Source organism: Panthera onca, chromosome A2 (genome assembly GCF_046562875.1).
Source record: "Panthera onca isolate mPanOnc1 chromosome A2, mPanOnc1 haplotype 2, whole genome shotgun sequence".
Taxonomy (NCBI): domain Eukaryota; kingdom Metazoa; phylum Chordata; class Mammalia; order Carnivora; family Felidae; genus Panthera; species Panthera onca.
This window is the reverse complement of record NC_138340.1, coordinates 161,893,373-161,920,110: the sequence shown is the minus strand read 5'-3', so window position 1 is coordinate 161,920,110 and position 26,738 is coordinate 161,893,373. Positions and strand designations below refer to the sequence as shown.

The 26,738-nt window shown below is 52.3% G+C and overlaps 1 protein-coding gene across 8 annotated transcripts; it reads left to right on the top strand.

Annotated features, from left to right (window-relative positions):
- The first annotated feature begins 222 nt into the window (after window positions 1-222).
- On the top strand, window positions 223-24,387 carry ZNF746 (zinc finger protein 746). Of its 8 annotated transcripts, none has more exons than XM_078438067.2 (7): window positions 223-554; window positions 3,873-4,172; window positions 4,260-4,386; window positions 5,364-5,477; window positions 19,798-19,989; window positions 20,484-20,609; window positions 21,577-24,387. In XM_078438067.2, exons 1-7 carry the CDS (start codon window positions 531-533, stop codon window positions 22,632-22,634), a joined length of 1,941 nt encoding a protein of 646 aa, XP_078294193.2. In that variant the 5' UTR covers window positions 223-530; the 3' UTR covers window positions 22,635-24,387. The 8 variants fall into 8 exon arrangements, with proteins under 8 accessions (XP_078294193.2, XP_078294194.2, XP_078294209.2 ...); XM_078438068.2 differs by having other exon boundaries at window positions 225-554; window positions 21,580-24,387; XM_078438083.2 differs by having other exon boundaries at window positions 226-554; window positions 4,305-4,386.
- Window positions 24,388-26,738: the final 2,351 nt, after the last annotated feature.

The window sequence follows — 26,738 nt, the reverse complement described above, 5'->3', positions numbered from 1 at the left end:
GGCAGTCTGAGAGTGGGAAGGCCGGTGGGTCGGGCGGTCAGGGGTCGGGAGGCCGGTGGGTCGGGGGCTCGGGGGCTCGGGGAGTCGGGGAGGCGCGAGGCCGGTGGGGCGGGGGTCTGGGGCTCTAGGGGCCCGCGGGCGGGTGGACCGGTGGGTGGGTGGGTCTGCTGGCGGCGGGGAGGGGCGGGGAGGGGCGGGGCGGGGCGGGCGCCGCGCCTGCCGTTCGCCTCTCCGGGCTGCAGGTGGGGCTGTGCGGCCGCGCTGCCTCCAGGAAGCCTCACGGGCCTGCGCCGGCTCCCAGGATGCAGTGTGGACCGGCCGGGCGCTGACGGCGGCGGCGCGTCTGCGGGCGGAGCGGCGCGGGCCGGCCAGCGAGGAGCGCGGCGACGCGGGCGGAGAAGGCAGGGCAGGGCCGGGCGGGCGCCGCCTGCGGAGAGGCCGGGGGCCGGCCTGCGTGGAGCCGCGCGCGGCGGCGGCGGCGGCGGCGGCGGCGGCGACTTCCTCCGGGCCGGGCCGGACAGCGCACGGCCATGGCCGAGGCGGCCGCGGCTCCGGTAAGGGCGGCCCGCGCGCACCGACGCGCGGACTCGGGGCCCGGGCCCAGCACACGGCGCCGCAGGCCCTGGGGAGGGGCTCCCTGGGCCGGGCCGGGCCTCCGTGCCTGGGCTCCGGCGAGCGGGGCGCGGGGTCCGCCGGGGCCTACGGCGCCCGCCGGCCGGGCCCCCCCATCCGCGGCCGAGCCTGAGCAGGGCGGAACCGACCGTCCCCGCAGCGGAGGCCGCCGCACGCCGAGTTCCTGCAGCCCTCCGCGGCTTCCTGCCCCCGCCCCATCCGCCGGCCCCTCCATCTCCGCGCCCCCCACCCCGCGGCTCCTTTCTCTCCCCACCGCTCTGCCTCGGCGCTCCCTACCCCCCAGCTCCCCCCAGCGGCCTGGTGGCACCTGGGAGGCGTCCGAAGCGGCTTGGATGGCGCGCACACCGAGTGCCCGGCTCCATCGAGGTCGGGGCGGAAGACAGCTGCTCCCTCTCGTAGAAGCAGGCAGGCACCAGCCCTGTTAGGCATTATTTTGTCCTCACAACAAACCTGTGGGGTAGGTGCTCGTTCTGTCATACAAAAGAAAAACCCGAGGCCTGGAGAAGTTAACTTGCCTGGGATCGCACAGCTAGAAAGTGTGTGAAAAGACACAGTTGCTCCGTTTTCGGGGCCGCATTGTGTTTTGGGGGAAGCAGACAGGTACACTGGTGTTAAGGATGCAAAACAGAAAGAGGTGAGTGGTTCCTGCATTGAAGTAGAAAGGGGCTGTGGGAGTGCAGGGGAAGGAGAGGGAGGGACTGGCACCCCTCCCTGGCTTGTGCTTCTGTGATTTGAGCTGGGCTTTTAGGGAAGGCTAGGATTTCATCAGGCTGGGCGGACCAGTGGAGCTTTCCAGGTCGGGAGGTGGGCTGGAGCACAGAGAGAAAGCGGTGGGGGGGCATGTTCAAGGACCAGAAGGCAGCCCCCTGCGCCAGAAGACGGTTTTGGTAGGGAGGCAGTGGGAGAGAAGGCTGCAGGAAGGGTTGGAAGGGGTTTTGATGCCTGGACTTCATCATATGGGTGGGAATTCCTTGAAGGATTTGGAGTTCTCTTACCATCCGCTCCCCTGAAGCATGGACTTTCCGCTTCCCTGGCAGGAGTCTGAGGACAGCCCCATATTATCCACCCACCGTTCAGTAAGGAGCTGGGCCTGAGCACAAACAGTCACCACCTCCCACTAAATAGTCTGAAGCCCTCATATGGGGCTCCCTGCCCCATTAAAATGTAAGAAAACTGTGCCTTGCTGGTCGTAAAGTAGTTTACACAGATGTCCTTTTCCTGCAACGCAAAGATTGGGATAATGGCAGTCAAGTGCACTGAGATGCCGAGTAGGATTTCAGGAGCTGGGGAGCCAGGTGATGAAGTGAGTGGATGCTTCTGGAGCAGACTCTTGGGAGGCTGGGGTCAGATGGCAGTGGTTGATCAGAAAGGACACGTGGGCAAGGGAAGGGATGGTCGCCGTCATGGAGGGTGGCCCAAGGTGCCAGCCCAGTTCAGTCCCTGTAGCCTGGAGGCAGAAACACCTACCCCTTGAGAGCTAGAGTCCCTCCCACATCCACCTTCCCTCCAATGGTTCTCTGCCTCTCCAGCTCCTCCCCATCCTCTGAGACCCAGGTGAAGCCCTTCTTCAGGTCAGAGGTCATCTGGTATGGCCTCCTAACAGCCACAGAAGCACTGAGGGTGCTTGACAGTCCCCCCCCACGCCCCCCATCACTGCTCACACTCTCCTCCTCTCCCTATTATCTGAAGTGTCCACCCATGTTGTTCTCAGTGACTTTCTCCAAAGGAGCCCTCGTTCCTACTAGGCACCGACCATTTGTTGAGGACTGGTTTCCAGAACGTTGTAAGGAGCCGTCCGTCCTCAGGCACCACCAGAAGGAGGCACAAATACCTAAACCTCCTCCCTGACCGGCTGGTCCCACCTTCAGATGTGGGTCAGTCAGGTGGTTCAGCCCGTACCCAAAGCAAAATGAGCCCTTTCCTCAGGGTCCCCAGCTGCCAATCAGGTCATTCAGGCTACCATGCGAACTTTCCAGCAACAGGGAAGTCACTGCTTGGGGCAAGCCTTATGACGGTTATCGTATATATAAAAGTCTAACCTCATGGCATGTTTTTACCTTCTTCCCCAATCTGTCAGGTGTGTCATTGATTCTGGGGTGACTACAAAAATGTCTGAGACTAATTCTCCCTTTGGGAGGGGCTGGATACCACGAGTGACAAAATCAGACTCTCCAGGGACCCAGGGGACCTGTGTTGCTTTTGACCCCTTGACCCGCCAATGCCACCTGTGTCAAAAAGTCTAACTCTTGGCTGGTGGAGATTTGCAGTTAACGGCGGTTTTTATTAGTTTAAGGAGGAGCAGTTGGGAAGGGGACAAAATCAGATTGCACTGGAGGGAGAGGAATTAGCTGTTTGATTTTTATGTTTATTAGAGTGAGACATGAGGGGTGCCTGGGTGGCTCAGTCAGTTAAGTGTCCAACTTCGGTTCAGGTCACGATCTCCCAGCTGGTGGGTTCGAGCCCCGCGTCGGGCTCCATGCTGACAGCTCAGAGCCTGGAGCCTGCCTTGGAGTCTGTGTTTCCCTCTGTCTCTGTCCCTCCCCCACTTGTGCTCTGACTCTCTCAAAAATAAACAAACATTAAAAAAAATTAAAAAAAAAAAAAGAGAGAGAGAGACACGAGATACTTAAAAAAAAAAAAAAAAGGCAGTTGAGCAATGCTCATGTTTGTGCCGGTTCAGTGAACCAGCTGTTTTTTGTTTGTGTGTGTGTGTGTGTGTGTGTGTGTGTGTGTGTGTGTTGCTAGGTCATCATCAGTAGACAGTTCCTGTGCGATTACGATAGGAAGTGCAGGCTGGGCTCTAGTAAATCTGCAGTTTACTATTTATGCGCTGAAATGAGCCAGCAGGGCTAAGTCACTGTTTCTTAGCAGAACTGCACTGAGCGCCTTCCGCGGGCCGCGCACTGTGCTGCGGAAGATGCTCCAGAGAGCCCCCGCAGGCAGATGCAGATGAATGGGCAGGGCGGTGAACGCTGGGATCCGGGTGTGCAAGGTGTGCTACAGAGGCCCGGAGGGAAGGCGCCAGCCCAAACAGCCGTGGTGTCTGAGTCCCCCAGAGGAGCCGATCACCAGGCCGCGATCTGGCGTGTGGCACAGGGCGTCCCCGCTTTCCCTTTGTGCTCCGCACACACCCCCCCCACCCCCATCCCCGGCCCAGCCCCCCCACCCCTAGCAGAGATGGGCTCAAGGCACACGGTGGACAGCACGGATGATGGTGGACTTCTCCTTGTTTCCGAAAGATTTCTCCGTGGACAATGGCAGCCACAATTCAGGCCATGGAGAGGAAGATCGAGTCGCAGGCTGCCCGCCTGCTGTCCCTCGAAGGTCGAACTGGGATGGCCGAGAAGAAGCTGGCGGACTGCGAGAAGACGGCCGCGGAGTTCGGGAACCAGATGGAGGGCAAGTGGGCCGTGCTGGGGACCCTGCTGCAGGAGTACGGGCTGCTGCAGAGGCGGCTGGAGAACATGGAGAACCTGCTGAGAAACAGAAACTTCTGGATCCTGCGGCTGCCCCCGGGCAGCAAGGGGGAGGCCCCCAAGGTATCCCTCGGGCACCGGGGGTGGGACAGCGCGCGGGGCCGTGCCCGTAAGCGTGTGGGTGAGCGCACGTGGTGCTTGTGGTTCCAGGTGCCCGTGACCTTTGATGACGTGGCCGTGTATTTCTCTGAGCAGGAGTGGGGCAAGCTGGACGAGTGGCAGAAGGAGCTCTACAAGCACGTGATGCGGGGCAACTACGAGACGCTGGTGTCCCTGGGTAAGGCGCGATGTTCAGTTTTCTGCTAAATGTGATTTTGAGTGTCCCCAAACCTCTCTCCTCGTGCAGGCGGGCTTCACCACAAGGGTGCGTAAATCACTAGAAGCTTTGACCATGCCAGGTGTTACCTCCTCTCACCGTAGAGGAGCACCGGGTGACTGAGTGGAAAGCTTCCTCTAGCCAGTGAAGTTCGCGGGTGGCCGGACGGAGAGGCGTGGTGGTGTTTCTCTTAAGCAGGCATGGAGCATGGACGTCTCTGTCCTGCTGAGACAGAGTGTAAAACCTCTGACCGTTCTCGGGTCCAGGAAGGAATCGATCCACTTTCTTTTAGCCTTCTCTTACTGGGACGTGTGGCCTTGATGGTGACACTCCTCCAGTTTAGTGGACAATACGGGCAGACCTTGCTTCCCCTCTGCCCCCACAGACTCCCAGGGCCCCTGTCACTCTCCACATGGGGTAACCCCAAGAGGCTGTTTCTTCCTGGGCTTCTTTCCTCTTGGGATGGTTTCTGCGTGACCCAGACCTGAAGGCAATAAGGCACGCTCAGTGCGGATGGGAACAGGCGCAAGTGTGATGTTAGATTTTAGCTTGAAGGGAGGCGACTGGGTGGTTCAGTGAGCGTCTGACTTCGGCTCAGGTCACGATCTCACGGTTCGTGGGTTCGAGGCCCGCATCGGGCTCTGTGCTGATAGCTCAGATTCTGGAGCCTGCTTCGGATTCTGTGTCTCCTCTCTCTGCCTCTCTCTCTCAAAAAATGAATAAACGTTACAAAAAAATTTTTTTAATTAAAAGAAAATAAAAATGTCTCCCAGACTGCCAGATGTCCCCTAGGAGACAAAATTGCCCATGGTTGAGAACCAGGACTCTTTACTAATCTAGAAATTTCGTTTCTTTGCCATTCTTGGATTCCCAGGCTGCCTTTCCCCAGCTCTGAATGGAACCACGTGGCAAAAGCTAACCTTCCTATCTTTCCTCAGACTACGCCATCTCCAAGCCTGAGGTCCTCTCCCAGACCGAACAGGGGAAGGAGCCGTGCAGCTGGCGTCGCACCGCCCCGAAGGTTCCAGATGTTCCTGTGGACCCGAGTCCAGGTGAGGGGCTGAGAGAAGGCCAGGGACGCCAGGCAATCAGGTGGGAACGGGAAAGTAGAGGGCCAGGGAGGGCATGACTTTCTTTCCAGGAAGAGCCAAGGAGAAACCTCAGCCTCAAATGTTTTAAATCTGTTTTTTAATAGTTGAGTTATGACCTACAGCCTGTTCAACAAACACTCCAGGAATACTTCCCAGCGGGGAAACAGGCAGGAAACCTAGCTTTCCAGAAGACAGATAGAGCCAGGGCCCGGAATTAGGGGAAGAGGGAAGAAGTCACTGAGAGGGAAGGTAGGAGTGTGTCGAAGACAAAAATTCTTTCTCAGTTTTATGAAAAGCCAGCCTTACCCCCGTCCAAGAGCCGATCTCATCGGCTGGTCACATGTTTCAACGTGATTAGAACCACAGATTTATTTAAGGTGAATCTGGACACCCTGGGCCACGGTCTCAGCTTTTCCTGGAGCCAGTCAGCACCTTTGAGAGTTAAAGAAAGGACAGGTGGATGCGTGAGAAGAGCCTGATCACCAGCGTGATGCCCCAGACAGGTGTAAGGGGTGACAGTCCCTCACTGACCGGGAGACCCCACCTGTGCAGGCTCGAGCCTGCTTTCTCCACAGAACAGCCTCGTCTGTCCCACCTGCCTCAGGATCCCCTGTGGCCCGAACCCCTACGTTACTGAAAAGTCTACCTGTTTAATCTGTGATTAATGAAATGTGTTTTCCCTGCTTGCTGCTCCATCACAATTAGAGTTTCGCCCGGCCAGAGCAGGCGGTGCGTAGAGGTGTTGGGAAAGCATTCGCCAGTTTAGTTCCCCGGGCGGCCCCACGGACGGCCCCTGAGTCCTTGCTAGGTGCCAAGGGCAGAGCTGGAAGTGGAGCACAGCGGCGTGACTGGGCAGGGCGCCATGTGGTTGGAGAAGAGGGACCGGACACCTGCCCGGCTTCCTAGCCTGCGGGGGAGGCCCACCGTGGGTTTGTTCATTTTCCTTATAACATCTACGCGGGGGCCTCTCTGGTTTCCACCCCGTCATTGATGAGAGGGAAGAGGGGCCCCGGAAATACCGTGGCTGCTGGCGGGCCCCCACTCGCTCCTCACCCCTTCTGGGCTGGGCATGCCCTCGACAGACCTCGTCTCCGCTTCAGTTCCTAAATTCTCCCGCCCTGCTTCGTGGGGACTCCGTCCCCAGCAAGACCTCAGATCTTCACGCTCTTCCCGGAGCGTCCCCACCCATTCTTGCTCAGATGGCTTCCCCGGGCCCTGCATTCGCTGCTGCCCGCCCCTGCCCCGCGTCCCGCTCAGCCCCGGCCCGGAAGGCACTGGTGTCCCTGCGCCTCCATGTTGCCTCTGTGCTGGTCTCCCCTCCTCCCTGCAGACCCCCACCTTTCAATCAGATGCCTCCCGTCTTCCTACCGCCTTCCGCAGACCTCATCTCCGCCCCTGCCAGCATTGCTAGCAATGGCACGTCCCCAGGATGACGCTCTGAGCACCGCAGCCTCTCTGTTCCTTTGCCCCCACCCTCCACTCGCTCTCCACCACCCACCCGGAGGTCCTGCCCCTGAGGCAGCCCTCCCATCTTCTTGACTTGAACCCGGCGCCCTAGTGCTCCTCCTGTCCTTGCAGATGGCTCTGCCCGGTACCCTGACCCCAGCATCTGGCCCTTCCACTGCCCAGCTAGTCCTCAGTTCCTCTTTGCCCAGCCCGGGCTCTGGTCCGCTGGCGTCATCCCCCCGTCACGCCTCTTGTGTGTTCACCTGGCAGAACTATAATCCTGGTTGGATCCATCTGCCTGTGGTGCACCTGTTCCCACGCAGCTGCATGTGGCTGCAGAAAACCCCATGAGCCTTCTCTTCCTCACCTGCAACCTGGGGGCTTCAGCACTGCTCCGGGGTCGCACGGTGTCTCCTTGGTCCACTCAGTTGCCCAGAGGTTGGCGAACCGTGGCCCGCAGGCCGGATCACTCACCGTCTGTTCTTTGTGTGGCTCCCGGACTTAGAAGGATTTTCATGTTGAAAAAATACCGTTTGAAACAAAAAGAAACAAACCTCGTGGCCCTCCCACCCCGGCAGCCTGTCTGCCTCACCTGTGCCCCGTTCTCTGTGTTCGCTGCTGCGGCCATCCCTCCCGCCAAAGGCCTGCCTCTGCTGGACACTAGATCCAGTCTGGCCACCTCCCCTCATCCTTCCCACCAGCATCTGCCCCTGCTGTCGGATGCCCGATTTGGAAACAGACCGCTTTTGACCCCACGGCCCTGCCGTCCCACTTCTGCCCTCCTCGTGTCACACTGCCCACAGTCGCTGTCCTCAAGCGCCCGCTTTCTCCCACTCCTCTTCCTGCTCTCGAAGCCCTTCCATCAACATGCCTGGCAAGACCACCAGGGACCCTCGTGGCGTTACGGGTCTGGTCTTACCAGACCCATTTGGGACATTTGTCACCATTGATCACTCTCTTCCCAGATTCACTTCTTTGACAGGAAACCTTCCTGGTTTCCTCCTGGTTTCCTCCTGCCTCACTTAACACCTTTCCTGTGCTGTTCCTGGTATTCTTTCTGACCTTGAACCGTTGGGGTGCCCTCCCACCTCCACCCGTGCCCCTGCTCTGCCATCCCAGCAGTGGCTCTGAGAGCTCCACGTGCCACCGGTGTGCCTCTTGCCTCGCCCCTCCCTCAATTCTGCGCACCCCGCTGAGCTCCACCTCCTCCCCCCCCCCCCCCCCCCACCAGACACGTCTTCCTCTCGCCTGCCACAATAGACAGCTGTCCACCCTGCGGGTGCAGGCCAGGACCCAGGAGTCAGCCCAACGCTTTCTCACACCCACATCCATCGGGAAATCCTAGTAGCTGGCACCCCCTTCAGACTTGTGCAGAGTGCCGTCCCGCCTCTACCCTGAGGCCATCGTCTCCTGCGGTCACCTTCCAACCAGCATACCTGCTCCTGCCTTAAGCCCCCAGAGCAAGTCCTACACTCTTCTGTTCACAACCCCTTACCGGCTTCCCACTGACTCAGAGACTCTGGCTCATTTCTCTATGTCCCGCTCCCTCTGTTCCAGCCACACCGTCCTCGTTTTCCCCCGACACCGCAGGCTGCTCCAGGCTCGAAGCCTTTGCACTTGCCAGGAATGCCCCTCGGATGCTTCCCAGCTCCACCCTTTACCTCCTTTGGGTCTCTGCTTGTTGAAAATTGTGGCCTCTTCCCCCCCCCCCCCCCCAGAATTTCCAGTCTCCTTCTCCTGCTTTGGTTTGTTCCGTAGCAGATGGTGTCATCTATTATGTATATTTCTAGATTGTTATATATAGTTCATATTTACCGAATTGATGGAGATACAGATATTATATGTATTTCACACAGAGAGAGATTATGGATTTCATGTTTACAGATTTATGTATGGCCAGTAAATTTCACGAGGACAAGAACCTGTATGTCTTTTCTTCATATGATCATTACAGGCACCTAGAATACCGCCTAGCACAGAGTAGGAGTTCAACAGTTATTTGTTGAGTGTCTGTGGTGTTATGTAATTTAAAATATCTGCGTGTTAAAATATGTGTGTTAAATTCCTTGTTAGATTTCCTAGACTCACTCCTCCCTATGGTAACCAGTTGTCCTAAAGTTGGTGTTTATCCTTTCCATCCACATTTTATGTTTTGTATTATTTTTTGTTTTTCATTTAAAGCCAAGCTAGTTAACGTACAGTGTAATAATGATTTCAGGAATAGAATTTACTGATCCGTCACTTACATATAGCACCCAGTGCTCATCCTAACAAGGACCCTCCTTAATGCCCATCCCCCGTTTAGCCCATCCCCCCACCCACCTCCCCTCCAGCAACCCTCAGTTTGTTCTCCATATTTAAGAGTCTCTTATGGTTTGTCTCCCTCTCTGTTTTTATCTTATTTTTGCTTCCCTTCCCTTATGTTCATCTGTTTTGTATCTTAAATTCCACATAGGAGTGAAATCATATGATATTTGCCTTTCTCTGACTTACTTCATTTGCATAATACATTCTAGTTCCATCCACATAGTTGCAAATGGCAAGATTTCATTCTTTTTGATTGCCGAGTAATACTCCATGTATATATGTATGTGTGTGTATATGTATATGTACATATGTGTATATACGTGTATACACACACACACACCACATCTTCTTTATCCATTCATCCGTCAGTGGACACTTAGGCTCATTCCATCCTTTGGCTATTGTCGATAGTGCTGCTATAAACATGGGGATGTATGTGTCCCTTCGAAACAGCACACCTGTATGCCGTGGATAAATGCCTAGTAGTGCAATTGCTGGGTCGTAGGGTAGTTCTATTTTTAATTTTTTGAGGAACCTGCACACTGTTTTCCAGAGTGGCTGCACCAGCTCGCATTCCCACCAGCATTGTAAAAGGGTTCCTCTTTCTCTGCATCCTCGCCAACATCTGTTGTTGCCTGAGTTGTTAATGTCAGCCATTCTGACAGGTGAGAGGTGGTATCTCACCGTGGTTTTGATTTGTATTTCCCTGATGATGAGTGATGTTGAGCATCTTTTCGTGTGTCTGTTAGCCATCTGGATGTCTTTGGGAAAGTGTCTATTCATGTCTTTTGCCCATCCATCCCACTTTAAAACTTTTATTTAAAACTACTATGTGTAGGGGCGCCTGGGTGGCTCAGTCGGTTAAGCGGCCGACTTCGGCTCAGGTCATGATCTCACGGTCCATGAGTTCGAGCCCCGCGTCGGGCTCTGTGCTGCCAGCTCAGAGCCTGGAGCCTGTTTCAGATTCTGTGTCTCCCTCTCTCTGACCCTCCCCTGTTCATGCTCTGTCTCTCCCTGTCTCAAAAATAAATAAAGTGTTTAAAAAAAAAATTTTTAAAAAAAATTAAAAAAATAAAACTACTATGTGTATATGTAGCCATAAACCATATACAATGTGGTTTTGCAGGTTTTGGAAAGTTATATCAATGTCATTATATTTATCACTCAATATTCAGTATTTCAGGTTTATCTCCCTTGATGCATATAGATCAAGTCCATTCATTTTAACAGATGCTTACTATCCCCAAAGCAACCGCATTACAATTTATTATCCACTGGTCTGTTGATTTGCACTTCCGCTGTGTGTGATTTTTCCCTCTCACAAGTGGTGCTGCATTGGGCAGTTTTACACCTGTCTCTCTGTGTTCATGAGCCGCAGACTCTCTGGGGAATAGACCCGGAGAGGAACCCCTGCATCACAGGGCATACTTGTCTACACCTCTGCTGTTGCCATGGTTACACCAGCGTGTCCCGCTCCCTTCAGCAGTTCTGAGTACCTGTTTTCTTACAGCTTTGCCCACTTTCAGCATGAGACTCTCGCCAGTCTGATGGAGGTTGAAATGAACGGCATCGTTTTCATTTGCATTTCCCCCACTCTTAGGGAGGTGGAGCCTCCTTTTCACGTTTATTTGGTTTCTTTGCAAATTGTCTTTTTTTGGTTTTCACTCTCTTATCGATTCAGACTTTACATAGGTTCTGGATACTAACCCTTTGTCTGTTATTTGCGTTACAAAACATCTCCCAGTCTGTAGCAGGTCTTCTAAGTTTGTAGTGCCTTGTATAGAAGTCTTGATTTTGGGTCGAATCAAACTTACCCATTTCTTCCTTTACGATCTGCTTTTACTATCTTAAGATAGCCTTCCCTACCTCATTCCAGGTCAGAAGGACATTCGCCTCTACCTTCTTATAAAACTTTCAGAGTTTTGCTTTTCACATTTAAGTGTTTATCAAGAATTAATATACGTGTAGGTTGCAAGGGAGAATGAAAAATGTTTTTCCCCACAAGGGTATCTGATTTCCCAACAAAGTTTGCTGAGGATTCTTTCTTTTCTCCAATGATTTGTACTGCCAGTTTAGTCGTGAACCAGGTTCCCATACACACAGGCACATTTTCTGGGCTCTTTATTCTGTTTTTTGGGTCTTGGTCTCTACGCCAACACGCACTGTTTTTTAGCTTCATAATAAGCCCTCGTACCTAGAAGACTAAGCCTTCCCTACTTGCTCTCCAGAACTTTCCGTGGCTTTTGTTCTTCTTGGGCCTTTGTTCTCCTATATGAGTTTCAGAATCTTTATGTCAAGTTCTCAGAAAATCCGGCTGGCATTCTGATTGGAATTGCATTTACTGTATAATTTCATTTCTGGAGAATTACCCTTATTACAATATGAGCCCCTCTACCCATGGGAAGACTCGTTTAACGAAGGCTTCTGTGTGTGCTTGAAGAAGGCTTCAGTTTTCTCTGATCGTTGTGTCTATTGTGAATGGGGTTTTTACATTAATTACATTTTTTTATTATATGAAATTTATTGTCAAATTAGTTTCCATACAACACCCAGTGCTCATCCCAAAAGATGCCCTCTTCAATGCCCATCACCTCCCCTCCCCTCCCTACAGTTTAAATAGTTATCACAGGTACACAGCTCTGCTGTTGACTTTCTTAAGTAAAAAACAACTTTTACTCAACTTTCTTATTCTAATGATTTGCCAGTTTAGGTTCTCATGGTTTTTTGGGTTTTTTTGTTTGTTTGTTTGTTTTGTTGTTTTTTTTTAATGTAGGCAATTGTACCCTCCACAGATCACACAAAAGTTATCTCTTCTTTTTAAATTGTTGTAACTTTATTTTTCTCGTCCAGCAGTTTGGCTAGGACATTGCCGAGCAGTTTCAGAGATAGCTGGCATCCTTATCTGTGAGGTGCTTCGAAGGTCTCAGCAGTTAAGGATGGTTTTTGCCATAGACTTTCGATAGTACTCTTATTATAAGTTTATAGAAGTTTCCTTCCACTTCTGGCTAAAGCTATTGTGAGCAAGTATTATGTTGTATCAAATGGGGTTTTTTTTCTTTTTTAATATTGTTTTGTTTCTTTAAAACATTGTAACCGTGTATCATACATAACATTAGCAAATACATACAGAACAAAATCCGTGTGACCCTTGGAGAATCATAGTAAACACCCATAGTCTCAATACCCAGCATCAGAAATAGATCACAGCCAGAACCTTCCATGGCCCCATTGTCCTTCTCTGATCCCATCCCCCTCCCTTCCTTTTACAGATAAACAGAAAATTCAGAAGTAGATATGACCAGTCCCTTGGTTTTCTTTACATTTTTCATTCCTTATGTGTATATTCCTAAATGCCATTGTGAACCTTTTTTGAATGACACCACACCGTCTCTATTCTTCAAGTTGAACTTGGTACAGATCATAACATCTGTATCCTTTCATTTGACCTTGATTCTGAGCGTCGTCCCTGCTGACGCGGTACAGCTGATGTCCGTTCCTTTTCACCACTTCATGGGTTTCTCTCTTATGACTATAACACAGAGCATTTTTTCCTTCTGCTGATGGGCGTTTGTCTTGTTTCTAACTTTTTTGCTTTTAGGAACAGTGATGTTGGGAACATCGTTACGCGTGCGCAAAACTTCCTCTAGGTGTAGACCCGGCCGTGGAACTGCCGGGGCCTAGGAAAGATGCATGTTCGACTTTTCCAGGTGACGTCTGAGTGCTCAAAGCGGCACTGCCACCAGGCACCCGCCAGCGGTGCCCAGACGTCCGCGGCACCTCATCCTCGCCAGCCCCGGAAATGCCTGCGTCCTCGCTTCTGCCCATCTGGTGGGAGTGAACCGGGTTAAAAGTCGTATTTTACCACGTGCATTTTCCTAATTAGTGAGATTGCACATCACGTCCCCCGTTTCCAGGCCACTTACCTTTCCTCTTCTGTGAAATGCGTGTTGAGTATGTCTGTTGTCCATTTCTCTTGTAAGTTGTTTTCCCTTTACTTACCGATCTGTAAGCGCTCCTTTCACGTTCTGAGCATTAATCTTCTTGTCAGGTATGTGTATTGCCGATACCTTCTCCGGTCATGGTATATTTTAAAGAACAGATGCTTTTGATTTTAATGTACCGGGATTTACTAGTTTTTACCTTTTTGGTTTGTTCTTTTTATGTCATAAACTAGTAAGAAATCTTTCCTACCTCGAGGTTGTGATACACCATCTCACATTTTCTTCTAAAGGTTCTGCCTTCCGCGTTCAAGCGCTGAGTCTGTCGGGGCTGGATTTCCCTGGCGGTGGGAGGCGGGAGCCTGGTCCCTCCACACCAGTGCTTCGGGTCTTTTCCTTTGTTCTTTGGGGTCAGCTTCTCAATTGCCTTATAATAAGTTCTGTGAAAAATCCAGCTGGGATTGTGGTTGGAGTTGCACTCAGTCTATTATGCCCATTGGAGACAACGGACTCCTTTGCCGTTATTCGTGTTATTTGTGAATGCCTGAAGCCCCTCCGTTCAGCTCGTCTGTACTCTCTCATTGAAGTTTTAGTATTTTCCCCCCAAAAGATCTTGTTTTTGTTGTTGTTAGGTATGTTACTAGGTTCCTGGTGTTTATTTTTATTCTTTCTTTTTTTTTTTTTTTTTTTAGTTTTTTCCCTTGTATTTTTCTTAAGTTTTATTTATTGTGAGAGAGAGAGAGAGAGAGAAAGAATGAGTTGGGGGGGGACGGGAGCAGAGAGAGCGAGAGAGATGCAGAGAACAATGCAGGGCTCGAACCCATGAACTGTGAGATTGTGACCTGAGCTGAAATCAAGAGTCAGATGCTTAACCGACTGAGCCACCCAGGGGCACCTCTTTCGTTGTATTTTTTTTAAATCATTATTACCAGCGGTGCCTTTTGTTAACATGCTTCTTCTGTCTGTTGCCGATGTATGCTAGGGGCTGCGGGGCAGGAAACACTCCTCTCCAGGCACTTTATCTCTCGCAGGGGCTCAGTTATGTGACATCCCTCTCTGCCCCCAGGCATCCCCTCCAGGGGGCCCACCAGGGACATATCTTGTCATTGGAGAGTTTGGGAGTAGGGTTGGACAACTACAGTCCTTATCTGTCCGTCCTCCTCCCCTGGGGCAGCTGGTCACCCACAGGGGACAGGTTCCTTCACTGCGGTCAGGTAGGGGACTTCCTGTCCTAGAGTCAGTACTAGGAACCCCTCTTGTGCACGATAATCCTCAGCTATCATTATGTAATAAAAACAGTTTACCCTCACCTGACTTCCTCTTTTGTTTTATTTTCTCTGTTAAGATCCACGACAGGGAAGAAAAATAGTAGTTGATAGGCTCCCTTAAAACCCTTTTGAGGGGCACCTGGGTGGCTCAGTTGGTTAAGCGTCTGACTTGGGCTCAGGTCATGATCTCGCGGTCCGTGAGTTCGAGCCCCACGTCGGGCTCTGTGCTGACAGCTCAGAGCCTGGAGCCTGTTTCAGATTCTGTGTCTCCCTCTCTCTCTGACCCTCCCCCATTCATGCTCTGTCTCTCTCTGTCTCAAAAATAAATAAACGTTAAAAAAATTAAAAAAAAAAACCCTTTTGGAAAGCGTACAAAAATACAGTTGTATTTCATTTACTGATATTTCCACCTAAAAACCTTGCTCACATTCTCATTAATGCTAATAACATTGCTAATAATTGTCTGATGATTCTCAGATCTCCTGAAAAGATAATCCTATCATCTATGAGTAATAAGAATGTTTTGTCTCCTTTCAAATCTTTACGGCTAATTTTTCTCTTGTCTTATTGTGCTGGCTGAAATAAAAGTGGCGATAGCAGGTATCCTTGGTTCATGATTTTAAAGAGAATGCTTATTAACTTTTCACATTGAGTCTAACGTTTGTTAAAGGTTTTGTTTATCAGTACCCTTTATGAAGTTAAAGAAGTTTCCCGTATTTCCAATTGATGAGATATTTCTAACAAGGAAAGATGTTGAATTTTTATAGAATGCTATTCTGGTGTCTGTTGAGATGATTATGTGATTTTTCCTCCTTTAACCTGCTAATACGGCAAATTATGTGATTTTCTATTGTTGGATCAATCGTGATCTGAGAATAAACCTAACTTAGTCGTGAACCTTTATATACATTGCTGGATTCTGGATTTAGTATGCTAGTTGTTTAGGATTTTTGAATCTTTGTTCATGAGTGAAACTGGCCTATGTAATTTTACTTTTTCAGACTGTCTGGTTTTGATATAAGCTATGACGTATTCCCTCCGTTTTTATTTTCTCAGAGCGTTTGTGTAATATTGGAATTATCCGTTCCTTGAATGTTGAGTAGAGAATACCAGTGAGGCCATCTGGGCCTCAAGTGGTCTTTGTGGGGGGAGATTTTTGTCTACTGACTGAAGTTCTTTAATAGGGATAGGACTATTCAGGTTTTCTATCACTTTTTAGTCAGTTTTAGCAAATTCTAGTTTTTCTAAGAAATTTGTCCACCTCCCCAGAGTTTCCAAATGACTTGGAATAACATTCATAAAACCATCTTCTAATCTCTGCTGTGTTTATAATTCTGTTCTTTTTCCATTCTTCATGTCGGTTATCAGTGCTTTCTCCTTTTTTTCTTGATAGATGTAACGGTTTAATAGTCTCTTCAAAGAACCAACTTTTGGCTGTCTGTATTCTATCTTTGTTTTCTCTTTTATTAATTTATGCTCTTGTATTGTTGCCTGTCTTCTACTTTTTATTTATTTTATTTTTAATGTTTATCTATTTTGAGAGAGAGTGTGTGCACGAGTGGGGGAGGGTCAGAGAGAGAGAGAGAATCCTAAGCAGGCTCCACACTGTCAGCACAGAGCCCGATGCAGGGCTCAATCTCACAAACTGTGAGATCGTGACCTGAGCCAAAATCAAGAGCCAGACTCAACTGGCTGGGCCACCCAGGCATCCCTGTCTTCTAGTTTTTAAAGGGGTTTTGTTGTGGATGTCATTTCTTTTCCAGCATCTTGCCCTGACCCTTAATTTTCAACCCGTCTTCTCTTTTTTAATATAAATATACAAGGTCATAAAATTCCCTCTAAGTACCATTGTAGATGCAACTCACATATTTTGATAAATTATATTTTCGTTAGCATTGGGTTCCAAATATCTTCTAATTTTCATTGTGATTTCTCCTTAGAGTCTTGAATTATTTAGAAAACATAGATTTTTTTTTTTTATGTTTATTTTCGAGAGAGAGACAGACAGACAGAGTGTGAGTGGAGGAGGGGTAGAGAGAGAGAGGGAGACACAGAATCCGAAGCAGGCTCCAGGCTCTGAGCTGTCAGTCAGCACAGAGCCCAACGTGGAGCCCAAACCCACAAACTGTGAGATCATGATCTGAGCCAAAGTCGATCGCTTAACCTACTGAGTCCCCCAGGCGCCCCAGATATTTTTAAATTTTAGTAGGTATGGGGAGTTTGGGGGGGTATATGTTATTGATTTCTAACTTAATGTTATAGTTACAAAATCAGTGTTTAAAAGATTAGTATTTTAAAATTGACTAAAGTTTTCTTTATGGTCTAGAAAGTGTTCATTTTTCCTTATTGCTCTGGGTGGCTTAAAAAACTTGTGTTTTCCTTGTCTTTAGATTCTACATGTCCATTTGATCAGGTTTGTTAATAGTGTATTCGAATCCTATGACCTTGAGTCAGCTAGATTTATCAGTTATAGAAACAGGTATGTTGAAATACTCCACTGAGAAGTTGGGAGTTATTTCTTCTGGAGTTTTGCTGTATTATTTTAAAGCTAAGTTATTAGATTAAAAATGTAGAATTAGTTTTTCTTTCTGGCCAATATAACTTGGCACAGTGGTCTTTTTTTTTTTTATTTCTGTGAATATTTCTCTTTTTAAATTCTATTTCGATGGGGCACCTGGGTGGCTCAGTTGGTTAAGCTTCCAACTTCGGCTCAGGTCATGATGTCACAGTTTGTGAGTTCGAGCCCCATGTCGGGCTCTATGCTGACAGCTCAGAGTCTGGAGCCTGCTTCAGTTTCTACATCTCCCTCTCTCTCTCTGACCCTCCCCTGCTTGTGCTCTGTCTCTGTGTCTCTCTCTCAAAAATAAATAAACATTTAAAAAAAGTAAAAAAAAAAAAAAATTCTATTTTGGGACGTCTGGGTGGCTCGGTCGGTTAAGCCTCTGACTTTGGTGCAGGTCATGATCTCGTGGTTTGTGAGTTCAAGCGCCACGTCGGGCTCTGTGCTGACAGCTCAGAGCCTGGAGCCTGCTTTGGATTCTGTGTCTCCTTCTCTCTCTGCCCTCCCCTTCTTGTTCTGTCTGTCTCTCTCTCTCTCTTAAAAATAAACATTGAAAAAAAACTTTATTTTATTTCATCAGATATGGGATAACTGCATCTTTTTAAAAATTTTCTTTATTCTGGCTTTGATTCTTTTACACTGCTTTTGCAGCCTTCAGTTGTAGGCGTGTCTTTTGCAAACAGCATATAGTTAGGTTTCTTGTTCATTTTTAGTCCGATCATCTTTACCTTTTAAATGTCCAGCATGGTGAGCACTAGCCACATGTGGCTGTTGGTGACTTAAAAAGTACTATAAAGATGAGATACATAAATGCTGAACATTTTGGATATATTGGGTTAAGTGAAATATATTGTTAAAATTAATTCCACCTGTTTCTTTTTATTTTACTATTTTTTTAACATTTGTTTATTTTATTTTTGAGAGAGAGAGAGAGAGAGAGAGAGAGAGAGAAAGCATGAACTGGGGAGGCGCAGAGAGGGAAAGAGAGGTAGAATCCCAGGCAGGCTCCACACCACCAGCACAGAGCCTGACGCGGGGCTTGAACCCAGAAACCGTGAGATCATGACCTGAGCTGAAGTCAGACACCCAACCGACTGAGCCACCCAGGCGCCCCTCCTGTAATCAGTTTTGATACTCTCATCAGATGCTCCCCTTTTTATTTTTCCGAATATATTAAGGTCCATATTCTGTATATGGTAATTCCAGTATCCTAACATCTCTGCAGGGCAGATCCTACAGTGTGTGGTCTGCTGACCCACTGAGGCAGCTGCTTTTCTGGTTAAGGTGGTGATTTGTAGTTGTGAGCTCAGTAATGTCTGAGAACTGTGTTTATTTTTTTTTGTCATGTTTAATTTTATTTATTTATTTTGAGAGAGACGGAGAGTGAGCTCGCACGCGTGGGCACAAGCCAGGGAGGAGCAGAGAGAGAGGGAGAGAGAGAGGATCCCAAGCAGGCTCCGCGCTGTCAGCACAGAGCCCAACGGGGGCTCGATCTCAGAAACCGTGAGATCATGACCTGAGCTGAAACCAAGAGTCAGACGCTTAACTGACTGAGCCACCCAGGCATCCCCTGAAAGATTTAAGATGTTTAAGATGCTGTCATCCTGAGACCCTCTGTCCACCTCTGCTGGTCCTTGGGGCCACCAAGACCTTGGCCTGGAGGTTTCCGGGCCACTCCGTGGTGTGACCTGGCACCAGTGACCCTCGGGCACAGGCTGTGCTGTGTCAACTCCCACGCTGATACTTTAGACACCATATCCTTCAGCTTCTTTTTTTCCGTAGTTCTTGGGAGTGAGTTCGGCCATGACTCTCGTGTTGTTTGGCCACTCTCCTGGTTTGTAAGTTTATTTTCATAGGACCTCCTGTGGCCTGAGTTTATTTTCATAGGACCTCCTGTGGCCTGAGTTGTGGGGGGGTGTCCCCATGGGCAGGTTTGCATTGCCTGTGCTGGGCGGGGGGGCCGCCTGGGCGCCGTGGTGGTCAGCCAGCGTTTCTGTGAATTTCTCAGCTTAGGGTCTCTGCACCACGTGGGTAGTATGAATTCGGTGTGGACATGGGGAAATTCCCGTTTCTTAGGGTGGCTGTCCCACCCGTGGCTCTAGACAGGTGGTGGCTTCCCTGTAGTGCCCTCAGGTGGATGGAGTTATTTCCAGCTCCCAGCTCACCGAAGGGACAGAGCTTCCTGGCTCCTGGCTTCACGCAGGCAGCTCAGCACTGTCTCGCCACACCTAGACATCAAAGCCCAGCCTCCAAGGCCTGTGTCCTGTTCCAACAACTCCCTGGGTCACCTGGCCTCTGTTCCAACTCTTGATTTGACTTTGCATTTGCTCTTTGATTCTTACATCTGGAATCTTTGTTTTATGCTCACTCATATACATGTGCGGGGGGGGGGGGGGGGCGGAGGGGTAAGGTTTGGGGGGATACTCGGGCTTACATTTTATGTAACATTTCTGTGTTAAGAGTGAGGGCAGGACCTCCCCAGAGCAGCGTGGCCTTCCCCAGGGACCAAAGATCCAGCCCTAAGAACTCACAGTCATATTCCTCACCCCTTCCCACCCTCCCCTATGCTCACTACCGTGTGACTTCACGCTTTGCCCAGAAGGCCCCGCTGCCCCTGCTTGCTCTGGCCTTCCGTTCCCACCAGGCTCTTTTACCATCTGAGCCTTGTAAGCGCCCGTGTCCATTTCCTTGGCTGGATGTGTGTCCCCCACCGGGGCCGAGGGGCCCTGATGCTGTGTGTTCATGCACTTTCCCTTTCTCAGGCTCGGGGCCCCCGGTTCCTGCCCCTGACCTCTTAATGCAGATCAAGCAGGAGGGTGAGCTCCAGCTCCAGGAGCAGCAGGCTCTGGGGGTAGAGGCCTGGGCAGCCGGACAGCCGGATATCGGGGAGGAGCCATGGGGCCTCAGCCAGCTGGACTCCGGAGCAGGAGACGTCTCTACAGATGCCGCCTCTGGTGAGTGGCCGCGGCTAAAGCAGACACAGGGACAAGTGTGGGGGCTGATGGCAGGGTGTGGGAAAGGACCTGGAAGCACTGTGGAGCTGTGGCCTCCCAGATCTCGGACATCTGGCCTGACCCACTGGGGAGTTTTCCCCCCTGAAGGGAGGGGGCTGTGCCTAATGATACCTTGTGCCCTGCCCCCCCCCCCCCCCCCGGGTTTGGTGGTGCTTACGTCTCAGAGCCTCTCTGCGTGACCTCGGTCCACTGCACTCCTGTTCGCCTTGCCCTCGCCCCGGGGCAAATTGCCAGCTGCCACGCATTACAGAGGCCTGCACGAAATAAGCAGTGATGTCGAGCTTCCTGGTGCCTCAGAGAAGGGGGCCACAGAAAACCGGGTGCGGGAGAGGAGAGGTGGTTACGCTCCCGCAAAAAAGGCCCAGGTGGGATCTTAGGGTCTCACCTGCCCTTCCTTCCCCTAACCCCCAGGCTCTGATCTGTCCTCACTGCAGGCGTCCACTCCAACTTTTCCACCACGATCCCACCCACTTCCTGGCAGGCGGACCTCCCTCCCCACCACCCTTCTTCAGCATGCTCGGATGGGACACTGAAGCTCAACACAGCAGCCTCCACGGAAGGTATGGTGCGGCTGAGAGGGGGCGGGAAAGGCTCGCGTCTGCCTGCAAGGCTGCCTCGGCCCAGGGCCCTCGTTTTTACTGCCGAACTGCCCTGACCTCTCAGCCAACAGGCCTTTAGGTGTCTGTGGCGTTAGGACTCTATAGTCTGTCCTTGATCTCCTTCCAAACTCTTAAGCTCGAACAGCCTTTCTCGAGAGTGTATGTGTTTCCGACTGTCCCTTTCACATATGGTCCTAACCAGTCAACCCTGTTAAAGCTGATCCCTTGAGAAGGATGTATCGCCTGCCCAGGCTCAGCCATCCTGGCTCTCTGCTGGCGTGGGAAAAACCAAACCAGACCGGAGCCGCTTGTGAACTATCAACACTACCAAAGACAGGCGTCCGAAGGCCAGGATCAGGAAGAACAACTACCAAACTTATGGATTAGTTTTCCATTTACTTCTGTTTTGAAGGCCAGTTATCTGTTACTTTCCTCATTCCTGTCATATTTGTGCTAAAAGCCCAGGTCCCTGATATAAAACTTCAGGATGTGAGAATCAAGTACATTTATATAAAATCAAACACAGTTTTACTGTTTGGCTAATATTTTTCTCACTAGCCGGCTGGCCACATAGAATGCTTGCTGCATTCCAAACGTGCCCACCAGTGGTCAGCCTTAGGATGAACTCAGGAGTAGCCTTAATAACCAAAGAGAAAATGAAAATGGACCCGGGTGAGCAAATGCCATGGTTGCTTTACCTGTGAAGGTCCTCGCCCAGGGTTTGGCCCGCATGACTGCGTGGGGGGAGGGGGGGTGCTCTGCCCAACGGGATCCTGAGGCTTGGGAGAGTAGGGCTCACGGCCATGGTGGAGCGGAGTAGCTGCCGAACAGCCAGATGGAAGGATCTGAACAGCCAGATGGAAGGATCGGCTCCTCCCTTAAGCAGGTACGGGGACGCGACGATACCGGGTCCTTCTGCCTTTCTCAGCAGATGTCAAAATTGTGATAAAAACAGAAGTCCAGGAAGAGGAGGTGGTGGCCACGCCAGTGCATCCTACCGACCTGGAGGCTCACGGGACCCTGTTTGGACCAGGCCAAGCCACAAGGTTTTTCCCTAGTCCCGTCCAGGAAGGAGCCTGGGAGAACCAGGGCGGCTCCTTCCCCAGCCAGGACCCTGTGCTGGGGCTGAGAGAGCCCGCCCGGCCTGAGCGGGACATGGGCGAGCTCAGCCCCGCGGTGGCCCAGGAGGAGACCCCGCCGGGGGACTGGCTCTTTGGGGGGGTCCGGTGGGGCTGGAATTTCCGGTGTAAGCCCCCCGTGGGCCTGAACCCGAGGACTGGGCCCGAGGGGGTGCCCTACACCTCCCCCGACAGCGGGGAGGCCGTGCTGGACCCCAGCCAGGCCCCGAGACCCTTCGGCGACCCCTGTAAATACCCCGGCCGGACCAAGGGCTTCGGCCACAAGCCGGGCCTGAAGAAGCACCCCGCCGCCCCGCCGGGAGGGCGGCCCTTCACCTGCGCCACGTGCGGGAAGAGCTTCCAGCTGCAGGTGAGCCTGAGCGCGCACCAGCGCAGCTGCGGGCCGCCCGAGGGGGCGCCGGGGGCGGCGGGCGGCGGCGCGCGGGACGGCAGCGCGCTGCGGTGCGGGGAGTGCGGCCGCTGCTTCACGCGCCCCGCGCACCTCATCCGCCACCGCATGCTGCACACGGGCGAGCGGCCGTTCCCCTGCACCGAGTGCGAGAAGCGCTTCACCGAGCGCTCCAAGCTCATCGACCACTACCGAACGCACACGGGCGTGCGGCCCTTCACCTGCACGGTCTGCGGCAAGAGCTTCATCCGCAAGGACCACCTGCGCAAGCACCAGCGCAACCACGCGGCGGGGGCCAAGGGCCCGGCCCGCGGCCAGCCCCTCCCGCCCCTCCCGGCCGGGCCCCCGGACCCCTTCAAGAGCCCGGCCTCCAAAGGACCCTTGGCCTCCACAGACCTAGTGACCGACTGGACTTGTGGCCTGAGCGTCCTGGGACCCAGCGACGGCGCGGACCTGTGACGCCCCCCGCCCTCCCCCGCCCGAGCTGGCGAGGGTGGGGGGGGCGCCCCGGTGTCCTGGCCCGGCTGCAGGCCGCGCGCCTAAGGAGAGCCGCACTCGGAGGCGGCAGGGCGGTGGTGGGAACGGAGCCCGGGGAAGCCGGTTTCCCAGCCGCTGAACTGATCGCTGGAGGGAGAGAAACTATCAAACGATCCGGCCTCCACCTCTAAACAAAGTAGAATTCTCTGATTGTGAAACTGAGCAGCATAGAATTTTAAGTAATTTAATTATGGAAACTTTTTTTTTTTTTTTTTTTTTTTTTTTTAATTCTTGACGAAAACGCTGGAAAATAGTCGTAGCACCAGTTTAAACTTTATAGTGTACTTTCGGTTTCCGGAGCGTGCGTTTGTGTGGGCTGTGACCGTACCAAGTCCGACAGTGAGTTGGCCGGCTGGGGACGCAGGTGAGGAGGGTCCCGGACCTGCCCTGGCCCCGCTGACTCCTAGGGAGGGGCCGGTGGGGGGTGCCGGCGCGGCAGAGTTGAGAAACCCCCGCCCCACCTGGCCACCAAGCTGGCCTGGGGATGGGGCAGGTCTGGGCCTGGGGCTCCAAGCTCCTCCCATCACCCCTCCCCTCCAGGGTGTGGAACCCCCACCACGGGTCAGAGTCAGCAGGGAGAAGGACGCTCCCACCGGCAGCCAGTCCCGTTCCCCAGCTTGCCCCTCCATCTGAAAAGTCCCCCCACCCAAAGTGCTGGCCCATTATGGGCCATCTGCCGCCCCTAATGGCAAGGGATCTGGGTGGTGTCACCCTGTTATGGGACTCAGGGCCTCATAAAGGAGAGCCACCTGAAAACACAGTGTTAGGGCTGCGCAGGAGAGGAGGCAGAGGTGGGCAGGCCCAACCTTTCACCCTCAGTTACCGGCGGAGCCAGGAACAAAGCCTGGCCTGCCGAACCCCACGAACCCCATGTGGGGCCGCTTTCCTCTCCAGCCAAATGCTTCTCTTTCCTTTGCTCTGTGTAGTGAGTGTTTCTTCGTTGTCAGAACGCTTTCACATCGCGTCTCATTTGATTACTGTGACCTTGTAAAGCACGCGGGACGAGTGTTGTTAGAGATGAGGAAGTAAACTCCTCCAAGGGCACCCCTCCCAGCCTCACGCGGGAGTGCGCGGCCTCATGCCAGCAGTCGAGGAAGGCCACGGATTAGACAGGCTGGTCGTCCCGGAACACCACCGGCTTGGGGGAGGGAAGGTACTCGCGGCTGCCCTCTTAAGATTTGTACCACCGCTGGCTGAGCAAAATCATCAGGCGTCAAGGTTCTGCTGGCCTGTCTGGAGTGTGCACCCATTCTCCCCACCGGGCGGGTGGGGGGGGGTGCTGGGTGGCAGGTCTGAGGCTGCCTGAGGGGCAAGTGCTTGTTCATTCCCCCTCTGACATCTTAGAGGTAGAATTAGAAACGGCCCAGGTTTCTTGATTCTGCCGCAATGCTGTCCCTACCACACAAGTGTCCATTCCTGTTTCGTTGGCACAGCCACTGGTCCCCTTGCCCCCAACGGGTAACCTGTTCCCCCCTGAGGAACCAGAGACCGTGGCTTCCTTTCAGTCCGCTTCCTCATGCGTCCTTTTATTAGGCAATAGTCTAGTTCGGAAAATTGTTTCTATGTACTGTATATTTTGTACCCGTTTACACTTCTAATATTGATATAACTGATATTTTGAAAAACGGATGAAGAGGAAACATCCTGTTAAAATAAAACCTAACCAGCACCAAGACGGCTTGGCGGGTTCCATTCTTAGACCTGTGTCTTGGGCACTGATGCCTCTAGACCTTCCTCCCACGGGAGCCGTGTGGCCAGCTTCCTGGGCGCCCTCCTCCTACACGTGGTCACCTCGGACCCAGGGAGGCCTCCGGCCCTCAGAGCCAGGAGTGGAAGAACCCAGAGAAGTCTGACTCCATGGAGGGAAAACCATAACGCGCCCAGTCACTTTGCTTCAGAGTAGAGTCCTGCTTTGTGTCGTCCGGCTTGATGTAATGCGATGCGAGGTGCGTGAGACCGGGTCTGGGAGAACTGCAGAGCATCCGAGAAAAGCGGATGCCGGCTGTTCTCTCCTCGGCTCATGCCTCTGCTGGGCCCGCGGTTGCTGTGTTCCTGGTCCGGGGGTGGAGGCCGCCCGACAACCAGAGCCAACGGTTGTGAATGTTTTATCTCGTGTGTTCGGTCTTTTTCATCTTGATCTTTGTCTTTTTAAGAAAATGAAAACGTACAATAAAATCTGCGGAAACTTGCCACGAGGGCCTGGGAGTGGGACGGGGCGAAAGTGAGAGTGGGTGTCCCGTGGCATCGAGGTGACGGTAGCAGCGCGCTCCTCACCGGCAGCCCTGCCCTCCCCTGCTGAGTGTGGCCCCAAGCAGGGACGCTTCCGGTGACTGCCATGCTCACCGTGCCACCGCCCCGCCGCCGCACGGGGACATCCCCACCCTCTTGCCACACGCCCTGTGCGCACAAATCCCGAGGACCCTGCCAAAGTCCCCAACCATTTAGTGGTTCAGGGCCAACTCCTGAGGCTCTCCGGGCAGAGCGTGGGGGGAGGGGGGTGAAGGTCAGTATCCAAAGGGGCGCCCTCATCAGTAGTTAGGGAGACCAGGCCAGCCCCGTGGGCGGAGGGCCCCACCACTGCTCGGAAGCATCAGCCTTAGGCCAGAGCACTGTGGTCCCTGTTCGCTGAGTGTCCTTTTGCTGCTGTAACAAATGAGCACAAACTTTGTGGCTTCAACCAGTACAGACCTATTTTATGCCTCTGGAGGTCAGAAGTCCAGAACGAGCCTTAGGGAGCTAAACTCGGTGTCAGCAGAGCTGCGTTCCTTCTGGAGTCCAGGGGAGAACCCACTGCCTCGCCTTTTCCAACTTCTAGAAGCCCCCTGCCTTTCTTGGTTCGTGGCCCCTTCCTTCATCTTCAGTGGGGGTCACTCCAACCTCTGCTTCTATCATCCCGTCTTTTTCTGGCTTTGACTCTCTTGCCTCCCTCTCAGAATCTTTTCTCTCTCTCTCTTTTTTTTTTTTTTTAAGTTTATCCATTTATTTTGAGAGAGAGAAAGAGCACAGGCCGGGGAGGAGCAGAGAGAGAGAATCCCAAGCAGGCTCTGTGCTGTCAGCGCAGAGCCCCACGCAGGGCTCGAACCCACAAACCAAATCGTGAGATGGCGACCTGAGGTGAAACCAAGAGTCTGACACGCTACTGACGGAGCCACCCAGGCGCCCGCCCCTCCCTCTCAGAATCTTGCAATTCCATCAGGCCCACCCAGCTAATCCAGAATAATCCCTTCGTCTGAAGATCCTGATTTAATCATGCCCGCAAAAGTCCCTTCTGCCACGTAAGGTAACATATCCACAGGTTCTAGGGATTAGGATGTGGACATCTTGGCGAGGGGAGCATTTTTGGCTTTACTACACTTGCCAAATCCCAGGGCAGTTCTCATCTCCTACCTGAGGTCAGGCCACATCCTCCACGGATGGTCCCGTGTTCTGGCACCGAAATAACGTGCTTCAGTGACATTTGAGGCTCGTTGTGCCCAGCCACCCCTTCATCTCAGCCACCCACTGTTGCCCACAGAAGGGTACCCGTCTGCTGCCTGCCTCCTCCCGGCATCTTTCTTTACCCTCATCTTTCTACAACTTTGTTCTATTCCTGATGTGTCCAAAGATGGCCCCCATCCCTTCCGACTTCCCGTTGTTAAGTAGCAGTGCCACGTCTCTGTCGTGTTCCCGGGCAGACTGAAGTCAAGAAGGGTCAACTGTGCCTTAACCGGTCCAGCAGCATCAAGATCTTTGAAGATCGTGCTGGGCCCTGTAGCTGTTCTTTTATGCCTCCATTCTTGGGAAGATACCCACGCTCCTCCGAGGTTCCTGTCTCCTTCTCTCTTTCCTTTTCTCTGTCGTTTATCCGACTTCATTCCACACCATTGAAGGCTTGGCAGAGCCCCGGGCTCCCGGGGTGTAACTCCCACCCCATCCCGCCCCGCTCCATCCCTCATTCTGGCCCAGGGTGACCTTTCTAACTAGGAAATCTGAGCATCCTCGCTCCCTGACTTAAAGGCCTCCTATGACTCCTATCACCTACTGCTG

Bases quoted from the DNA above. Each gene is read 5' to 3' on its own strand.
- ZNF746 (XM_078438053.2), top strand. From the start codon at position 3,587: ATGGGCAGGGCGGTGAACGCTGGGATCCGGGTGTGCAAG. The intron at 19,990-20,483 runs GTGAGTGGCCGC...TCCTCACTGCAG, and splicing joins CTCTACAGATGCCGCCTCTG to GCGTCCACTCCAACTTTTCC. The intron at 20,610-21,576 runs GTATGGTGCGGC...TGCCTTTCTCAG, and splicing joins CACAGCAGCCTCCACGGAAG to CAGATGTCAAAATTGTGATA.